Source organism: Nanorana parkeri, unplaced genomic scaffold (genome assembly GCF_000935625.1).
Source record: "Nanorana parkeri isolate BGI_ZX_2015 unplaced genomic scaffold, ASM93562v1 scaffold391, whole genome shotgun sequence".
Lineage (NCBI taxonomy): Eukaryota > Metazoa > Chordata > Amphibia > Anura > Dicroglossidae > Nanorana > Nanorana parkeri.
In genome coordinates, this window is record NW_017306659.1 from 665,541 (window position 1) to 676,178 (window position 10,638).

At 39.6% G+C, this 10,638-nt stretch overlaps 1 protein-coding gene across 1 annotated transcript in view; it reads left to right on the forward strand.

Moving 5' to 3' along the window:
- Positions 1–10,638, forward strand: part of SASH1 (SAM and SH3 domain containing 1) — a 187,411-nt gene that overhangs the window by 28,521 nt on the left and 148,252 nt on the right. Inside the window, exon 2 of the mRNA XM_018559386.1 lies at positions 2,321–2,449. Within this exon, the coding sequence (XP_018414888.1) occupies positions 2,321–2,449 (129 nt within the window). The remainder of the gene's footprint in view (positions 1–2,320; positions 2,450–10,638) is intronic.

Below are 10,638 nucleotides of genomic sequence, written 5' to 3' on the forward strand. Positions count from 1 at the left end.
CTGCCCAGAGGACCCCAACACGCGCGGGACCTCTGGGCAGCCTGAAGATACAAAAAAAAAAACATAGCGCAAGCATTGGCGCGATGTATCGGGCATTTTCACAAGTACTTGTGAAAATGCCCTGTATCGGTCCCGATACCGATGCTAGTATCAGTATCAGGACATCCCTAGTTATAACTAGAGGTGCACCGGAATGGAATTTTTAAAACCGAAACAAAACCGAAATAAAAAATTGTCAGACCGATACCGAAAATGTTTTTTTATTTTAATTTTTCTAATCTTTTTAATCTTTTATTTTTTATAAACTTTAAAAAAAATTTATATTCATTTTTTATTAAATATTTTTATTTTTTACATTGCTTTTAGGGACTTAGGGGAAATATTGGGAGTCTAAACAGACCCCTGATGTTTCCCTTTTTAAAATAGAAAAAGAGATTTAGGACACAAAGTCATCTATCTCTTTTTCTGTATCCCCTGTTATCAATGAACAGGAATGAGTGTTCCTGTTCATTGATAACATGAGGACATGGTATGTTTATTATACCTACAACTATGAATGATCATGAGTAGATGCAGATCACTCCCATTCATTCATAATTGAGGATATAGTTAACATACCATGTCCTCAATTATCTACAAACACTCAGCGATCAATGATCGCTGAGTGTTTGTGCTTGCTCTCCTCTCTGACACGCTGTCACAGGAGGCTGATCGAGTGGAGCAGGGAGGTGAGCTCAGTCTCCTGTGACAGCGCTGGCTGTCTCCGCCCACACACCGCTCTGCCGGGCTGTGATAGGCGGTCGAGCGGTGGGGGAGGAGAGACGCCGGCCGCTCACAGTGCTCTCGTCCTGCAGCGCTCGGCCGGCTGTCATTTCTTTTCTCCCCGCAGGAACACAGAGCAGCGCCCAGCGGGGAGGAAAGAAACCAGGGATGCGCCGATGTATCGGCCGAAACATGGCTCTTTCGGCATTATGCCAAAAGTTACATTTTCGGCCGATATGTTTCAGCGGCTGATATATCGGTGCATCCCTAGTTATAACCATTCCCTACTCTATCTATATTGAAAACAAAGTTTTGGCTTTATATATACGTTTTCATAGCTTGGCTGACTGAAGCCCATCTAGACCTGTGATGAGCAACCTTTTTGAAAAAAGGGGCCCCTGATATCTCCAAAGGGCCACACATAATGTTGAATGTAATGCAAGAGATGGTTAAAGACAAAGGGCATGCTACAGGAGATGAAAGAGACTACAGACATGGTACAGAATACATATGATGTCTGGACCTAAATATGTTTAATGATGCTGTTAATGAAATCATAACTGGATTAAATACTGATCTTTTATATCTGCCTGGAGTTGTACTAAGAGAGCTGTGTGCTGTCATCGCTGATCTCTCTTTATGAGAATGTTAGTTATCTTACTGTTATTCTAGTGATCCGATGGCTTTAATACTTTGTTAGTGCTGCAACTAAAGATTATTTTCATATTCAATTAGTTGGATGAATATTTTTTTCGATTAATCGGATAAAAAAAATTAAGTAAATACCATCCTTAATTTAAAACGAAATACACAAATGGAGTGTTACAAACATAAAGTTTACCTCAGAATAAAACTGCATGCTCAGTTTTTTGCAATCGCACTACACTGGAACGCACAGCATTGCGGTGCCATGCGTTTCAGTGCGGGCAAAAACACTGTAGGTGGGAGGCGCGTTTGGGGTGCCATAGAATGAATGGCACTGCAAAGCACCTCCCGCTGCAAAATTGGTAAGGCCAAAACAGAAAATTTACTTTTTTCCCCACTTATAATTTTTTTAAATAATTGTATTCTAAGCAAAATGGCGCTTGCATAGCTTTAGCCAGGGAATGACAGCTGCCAGTGGTAGGATTCTGCAGATGGCAGCTGAATGTAAATACAGCAGGTAGTGGGCTGGTGCAATAGCCAGCCTGCTATTGGCTATTTCAAATTGCAATAGCAGGCTGGCTATTGCGCCTGCTTACTGCTTATTGTGCCCTCCTCCCAGCGTTGAGGAGAGAGCTGGGGGATCCAACCAACTAATCGATAATCAGAATAGTTGACAACTATTCTGATTATAGATCATTATTGATTAATCTTTTAAAGGGTTGTGTTTGTGGCTGACTTTGTGCATATTATAATGATTGAAAGAAGTTTCCATTTACAGCTCTGTGTCAGGAAGCCTTTGTTGGGGGTTCCACTTACAAAAATGTTTTTTTGGCAAAGAAATCTAATGTAATATTTAGTTCACTGGGTTTAAATGACACTCACTGACCCTGTGTTCTTCTTTATTTGTTTGTAGGATGGTTCACTTGGAAACATTGACGACCTCGCAGAGCAGTACGCTGATTACTACAACACTTGCTTCACAGACGTGTGTGAAAGAATGGAGGAATTGCGCAAGCGTCAGGTTTCCCCGGATCTTGAAATGGTGAGATGAAAAATAAGCTGGGTTTGTATGGGTTAAAGTGTTAAAGGAAAGCTCAAGCAATTATATCTAAAAAATTACAGTGGGAGGTAAGTTTAATTATCCTACCTCCATGCTGTCCTTTCCAAGATCCAGCTGTCCTAAAACTGGGACTGGTGTGCAGTGGCATTGTTATCTCTGTGATGCAGGTCCATATACTCTCTACGTCTAAGGCTGATCGAGTGGAGCAGGGAGGTGAGCTCAGTCTCCTGTGACAGCGCTGGCTGTCTCCGCCCACACACCGCTCTGCCGGGCTGTGATAGGCGGTCGAGCGGTGGGGGAGGAGAGACGCCGGCCGCTCACAGTGCTCTCGTCCTGCAGCGCTCGGCCGGCTGTCATTTCTTTTCTCCCCGCAGGAACACAGAGCAGCGCCCAGCGGGGAGGAAAGAAACCAGGGATGCGCCGATGTATCGGCCGAAACATGGCTCTTTCGGCATTATGCCAAAAGTTACATTTTCGGCCGATATGTTTCAGCGGCTGATATATCGGTGCATCCCTAGTTATAACCATTCCCTACTCTATCTATATTGAAAACAAAGTTTTGGCTTTATATATACGTTTTCATAGCTTGGCTGACTGAAGCCCATCTAGACCTGTGATGAGCAACCTTTTTGAAAAAAGGGGCCCCTGATATCTCCAAAGGGCCACACATAATGTTGAATGTAATGCAAGAGATGGTTAAAGACAAAGGGCATGCTACAGGAGATGAAAGAGACTACAGACATGGTACAGAATACATATGATGTCTGGACCTAAATATGTTTAATGATGCTGTTAATGAAATCATAACTGGATTAAATACTGATCTTTTATATCTGCCTGGAGTTGTACTAAGAGAGCTGTGTGCTGTCATCGCTGATCTCTCTTTATGAGAATGTTAGTTATCTTACTGTTATTCTAGTGATCCGATGGCTTTAATACTTTGTTAGTGCTGCAACTAAAGATTATTTTCATATTCAATTAGTTGGATGAATATTTTTTTCGATTAATCGGATAAAAAAAATTAAGTAAATACCATCCTTAATTTAAAACGAAATACACAAATGGAGTGTTACAAACATAAAGTTTACCTCAGAATAAAACTGCATGCTCAGTTTTTTGCAATCGCACTACACTGGAACGCACAGCATTGCGGTGCCATGCGTTTCAGTGCGGGCAAAAACACTGTAGGTGGGAGGCGCGTTTGGGGTGCCATAGAATGAATGGCACTGCAAAGCACCTCCCGCTGCAAAATTGGTAAGGCCAAAACAGAAAATTTACTTTTTTCCCCACTTATAATTTTTTTAAATAATTGTATTCTAAGCAAAATGGCGCTTGCATAGCTTTAGCCAGGGAATGACAGCTGCCAGTGGTAGGATTCTGCAGATGGCAGCTGAATGTAAATACAGCAGGTAGTGGGCTGGTGCAATAGCCAGCCTGCTATTGGCTATTTCAAATTGCAATAGCAGGCTGGCTATTGCGCCTGCTTACTGCTTATTGTGCCCTCCTCCCAGCGTTGAGGAGAGAGCTGGGGGATCCAACCAACTAATCGATAATCAGAATAGTTGACAACTATTCTGATTATAGATCATTATTGATTAATCTTTTAAAGGGTTGTGTTTGTGGCTGACTTTGTGCATATTATAATGATTGAAAGAAGTTTCCATTTACAGCTCTGTGTCAGGAAGCCTTTGTTGGGGGTTCCACTTACAAAAATGTTTTTTTGGCAAAGAAATCTAATGTAATATTTAGTTCACTGGGTTTAAATGACACTCACTGACCCTGTGTTCTTCTTTATTTGTTTGTAGGATGGTTCACTTGGAAACATTGACGACCTCGCAGAGCAGTACGCTGATTACTACAACACTTGCTTCACAGACGTGTGTGAAAGAATGGAGGAATTGCGCAAGCGTCAGGTTTCCCCGGATCTTGAAATGGTGAGATGAAAAATAAGCTGGGTTTGTATGGGTTAAAGTGTTAAAGGAAAGCTCAAGCAATTATATCTAAAAAATTACAGTGGGAGGTAAGTTTAATTATCCTACCTCCATGCTGTCCTTTCCAAGATCCAGCTGTCCTAAAACTGGGACTGGTGTGCAGTGGCATTGTTATCTCTGTGATGCAGGTCCATATACTCTCTACGTCTGGTGCTTGCTATTTTCAGAGCAGAATTCGATGAACATTGAGTTAATGGTACTGATGCACTCTGGGCGCAGTCTAAGGAGCACTATATCTTAAAATCCCATTATTGATGCAAGTGTACTTAAAGTGTATGTAAACCTAAAATAAAAATGTACCCCCCTCTTTTCCCTGTGAGATTCTCCTTTTCCATTGCAGACTTTTTAATTCAGTTTTTATGTGGAGTTCCTGCCAGTATAAAGCCTCCCACTTCTAGGGTGGCAAAGTTGCCTTTTACTGTGGTGATGGTCTGTGCAAGAGCATTGTCAACCTATGATGTGTGCTCCCACTGGAGTACACACTGATGTTGACCCACAACGCTCCAGGACGCTAGCTTAATTGCTATTATTATTCTGGTCTTCCTCTGCTCATGTAGCCAATTGGTGATCTTCATGTACCTGTGTCATGCAATAAACAGATCAGCACAGCGAGCTGCAGTGCTGCGCATAGCACAATGATTTTGGATTAAAACATTGTTGGGGGAATTTTTCAAAACTGGAGCAGACAGAATCTGGAGCAGTTGTCTATGGCAACCAATCAGCTTCTCTTGTTAGTTTGTTCAGTTAGGATTTGTAAATGAAAGATAGAAGCCGATTGGTTGCCACACAGAGCTGCTCCAGATTTTTCCTGCCCCAGTTCTGATAAATCCCTCTCTGTAAGTTTACAAAAAGGATACATAAAAGATCCCATGCATAATGTTAAAGGCTCTTCCATTTCATTAACTTTTTTGCAAAAGGTTTAGTTTTTAGTGATTTAACACTTTACAGTTCTATACCACATGTCCTTTTCAAAATAATTGCAAGAGCTGTCCTGAGATGCAAAAATCTATTTATTCACATTTTCAAACACATTACATTTCCTGTGCTGCTTTAAAAAAAAAAACTAAGAATGTTTCACTGCTTTTCGGGGGAGTTTTTTTAATTCTCATTGGTTTCAAAATTAATTGTATTGTAATTTACTGCTAATAATAATTCAATTTCAATGAAAGATTATTCATAGATCTGCTGACAGTTTGTTTTTTAAAATGAACTTAAGAACATTTTCCGTTCGCTTTTGCAAATTTCAGTTGCTAAAAATGTCTGTCCATAGTTGCCGGTGGAAACTGAAAATCTGGGCCAGGCTACGTTGTGTCTGATAAAATTGGAAATTACAACATTTCTCTGTTTTCTGCAATTTTGTCACAGGACTGCCTGGCTGAAAACCTTGATTTCCTTTTGGCAGCCAGCAACTTGGGAAGCTCTTTCCTGTACACACTGCGACTGTCTAGACCTTTAATACTTTAAAGGGCTTTTCCATGAAAAACAAAAATGCATCTGTGATAGACCGAAAAGTGCATGTGGTTTTAAAACACAAAAGTATGAAAAGGCAAAATGTTTGTGAGCCTTTGGTAATCTATACTTTTATAAGGGAAACCATAATGGTTTTTGGTCAGTGTTAAAAACCGTACAGTTACAGGTTTAGAGATTAATGTTTAATGCCATGTTTTTGTTATTTATTTCTGTGCATAAATAATCATATATTACAGCGTGCCTTTATGACACTGTAGAAAAGGCTGGTCTTAGAGTGACACTAAACTTGGAAGTTAAATCTTAAAAATGAATTTAAGTGCCCTATTAACACAAATGTATCTTATTTGTGTATCACTCAACTGTAGATCCTCAAATCATCCTTCTGAAGGGTGGCTACATTTGTTCCCCATAGTCCCTGTGCGTGTTCGTAAAGTAACCACCACTCCAACATTTTTGTTAATAGTTAAGGTACTTGACTGTATTTTTAAGAATTAACTTCTGAGTTTAGTATCACTTTAAGCCTACACATGTGTTGTGACTGTCTCAGCCGACCTCCCCATCTCTAATAGATTTTCCTTCATTTGAGTCATTCAGTTGTGTATGTAATTCAAGCTCCTGTTAGACAGCCTTCAGTAAAGTGGCAAATGAAGCCTCAACTTGTCGCTCAATAACTGTAAGTAGTAAATATGAAATATTCATATGTAATATTTCATATTTACAAGACTAAAAACTGATTAGCCCCCATCATAATACATAAAGAAAATATATTTAAAAACATTTGACATTCCCTTAAATGTTATTATCCAGGATGCCTATGAGTTATGTTTATTTGGAATGTAAATCTGCTTTTATTGGAAGGCTGAGGATGGTTTATTCATAGCGTTATCTCTCAGTGCTGTTTCATATCACTGAGGATGGGAGAATGGAAAGCTAAATAAGTTCGGAAACAAATGAAGATTTCAGCCTTCAGACAGAAAAGCCATTTGTGTAAATTGCTGATGATGTTTAAATGTTCAAATACTAGAATTGTAATTAAGCTCTTGCTCGTCTTAGCAATGATTTGTTCTCACAACCTGTTCAGTTGAATTCACATTTCCAGGCTGCAGATAGTGCCTCTGGCTGGCCGCTCTTCACAACACAGAAACCTAGTTAGAGATAAGTGAAATGAAAGAACTCTATAAATCATGCTGGGCCAGGCCTGATTTATAGTGAACTTAATAGAAGATAGCAACTGTTCTGGTTTTGTAGTTGGCTGTGAAGCTCCTGTGAGTGATACATTGGTTTCACAATGAAAAGAAGGCTGGGTATGGCTTTATGTGGTGGAAAACAATAGACCGTTATCTCACAGAGGATCTGTTCTGTGCTTATTGCTATAAAGTTGCTATAAAATATCGCTGATTTTTCTGTGTTCAGGAAGCCAGATGGAAATGTGGGAAATGTGGGAATTAAAGGCAGATGATAACAACAACAAAAAAGGAGTTAAAGGAAACCTGTCCTGAGAAACACATTGCTGACTTCTCCTTTGGAAAATGTTAGGTGCCTGGATATCATATTCCCCCTCTTTCTTCAATACGTTAAATCGCTTATGTGGCACAAGGGTGTAAATAAGGAATTCTGACATTTCTTTAACTTTCCCTGATGTCCATACTTTGATTCCCAAAGTGTTGAAGCCAGTGAGTGGGAAACAGCCTGTCAACTACAATTTTCAATTGTGTCAACAATGGCAGCCCTATGTATGGTTTATGACAAGTTTATTTTAAGCAGAAAATGCTATGGCTAATTTTAGTAACGTGGCTTAAATTAATAGCAAGATTGATTTTTAGGAGAAATTATAGAAGTGGGATCATTTGTTGTGGGAGTTTTAAGATTTCTATAAACAGTTATATATTAGTGTGATGATTGCAGTGACGCTGGCTTCCTCCAAATCCTGCTCACATGTGAGCTAGGTATTAGATGCCCGTAAACTCTGCTACATGCAAGTCTTGCAGTAAAGACCAAGAGCAACAGAGATTGCATAAATCTTATAAAGCTTGCTGTAATTCACTTAGGTGGCAAATATGGCAGTTAAATAGCATCTTATTTTTAAAGTCGGAGTGAGAGAGTAATGTACTATAACATTGAGCACCCACTGAACCATTTTGCTTACTAACAATTAGGGATGCAACGATACCGGTTTTTCGGTATCGAGTACGAGTACTGATATTTTTCTGGTAGGAATACAGAGGAATGTATTCCTACCAGTTCATTGCTAATTTGCTCAGTGCCAAATGCTGCTTATTATTCTCTAACGCAATTTGCTCAGCATGAGTTACATTTTATTTACACTTACATATTTATTGGAAGCTATTACTGTACACTTTAGTGCAGCATTCCTGACTATAATATTAAATGTAATTGCTGTGTTAGTTTATGCATACAGTTGCCTCTGTTCACATTTGCAACAAGTCATTGCCATTTGCCTGATTATGTTCTTTTAATGATTTAGAAGAAGACAGTAATGGCTTTGGATCACTTCTAACTTTTTAAGTTCATACGTTTTTAAAATGAAGTTTTTCGTGTGTGTTTTGAATGGAAATGTTTTAGTATTCATGTTAATTTTTGCATTTATGATTGTTTGCCATTTTCTTTTGCTTGCAAAATGTAGTGTTTTGAAAACCACATACAGTATTTCTGCAAAGGGTACAATGTGGCTGGGTTTGCCCATAGTAAATGCACATTAAACAATGGTGGTTTAACCAGTCATGCACGTTGATTCATTTAGTATATATGAATGGGCTTACAAATGGACACAGGCAGCATTTGTGTGAATTCTGTTTCCTGTGATCTTAACATAATATTCACATGTGCAGTCACTGTTGGACTGCTTATTTTGTTGCCCAGGGCCCAAAATAATAAAAAGGGGATACTCGGGTGCAGATTCATCCATTTGTGGGGGGCAGGTGGCTAGGGTAAAAAAAGAGTTCTGGCTTGCACTGTTCTTCATCTAGGCTGCTTAACAGGAACCAGACCTGCAAGTGCGTTATAGCTTGACGACTGGATGCATTAATGCTGAGGGTCAGGTAATCATGTAAGTGGTGCTAGTGTGCTATTTCAGTAATCAACCCCATGTATATGTATACATATTATTGCTGAACCGCGCTGCAGCCTGGAATGATCCAGAGAATATTGTCGGGATTCACCCCGCTGGAAACAGAGCCAGCTGTGCTCGTCCTCTCCCCTGTCTATCCCTCCAGTCAGCGCTGGAGGAAGGGAGAGGGTAGGGGGAGTCCCTGCAGGAGTGTTGACTGACAGTCGGCATTCTCTGCAGGGAAAAGATCGTGAACTGAGAGATCAGTTTGTGATCTCTCAGTTCTCAATCAATAGAGCTGACGTGTGACCGCTGCAGTGTCGCACGCCAGCTCTAACTATGGGCATAAGTATATTTCACACATTCCATAGTTCTCCTTTTAAGTGTTTTAATTCACAGTCATACAAGTCTTTTTAAGCAACCTGCTGCTTCTCTTTTTCCCCCTTCCTGTTAATAATTTATTTCGCACAGACACACAGAAATAAGGCAGGAGAAAGTCAATTATTGGTGTTTAAGGAGGAAATGTCTATTTTTTGAGTACAGTACAAACTTACTAATGTTAGGTGGCTTTAAAGGTTGACAGCATGTCATGCATAAGAATGACATGTCTAAAATTTGTTGTATCCTATACAGATTTTATCCTGCTAATGATGGGTGTAAAAACTCTCATGCACCACTATAACAAATATGAAGTTAATTATGTACAATTAGTTAGCTTGTAGGTACAGTGGCGTAACCAGAGTTCTGGGCGCCCGGGGCAGAAATTTTTTTTCGCCCCCCCCCCATTATATAAACAACCACTGGAACTGTACCCTGCACCTCCCCCCACACACACGTTTTTATTTTAATTTTTCAAATTAACGCCACTGTGTAGGTATAACTGTTAGGTGTGTGTGTGGTGGAGGCAGAAAAACGTTAGCTAAAAACCTTACCTAACATATTGATGAAATTATTCTTTTATTGCACTAAAGCTACTGTGGGAGCATTGTAGAATCCATTATCTAGTTGTTTGCATGGTATCTGTTTTAAGGTGTGTTGTCTTTAGCCCCTACTAGTAATTTGTGTAAGAGAACTCCCTTGGATAGAGTTTAGTTCATGGGATGGATCATGGATCATGATTTTGTACGTATTTTCTACGTTTACTATCTATATATTTGGTTAAGTAAATATGAAATATTGAAAGTTAATATTATGTAGTATTTTATCCTACCACTGTGTGGATCTCTAGGTTCCACTTTACATATTTTGCTTTCTCTCTCTAATACATGTTTAAAAAAGCATGGTCTTTGCAGAGATCAATAGCTCATGATGAAACACACAGAAATGAATGGCTCATCGGAATAACTTCACCCCTTCAGTTCCAGTCTTCAGTGAGAGATAGTCAGCCTAAAAGCAGATAATGAATGCTGTGTAGTCTGTTTAGATAACTTTTGGTGCTGTAGGAATTTTTTGTCATGTATTAAATGTTTTTCACATACTGCTCACTTTAAAAGGCATGTATTTTAGTTAAGGGGTGTCGCTCAAAGCACTTGTCAATGCGAAAGAGCTGCTATAAGCATAATTGGAAGCTGTTTGTTGCCCCAGCCTTAAGTATACCAGCCTCTATGCCTGGTGTGCTGGGCTGTTTTTTGGGGGGGGTGGGG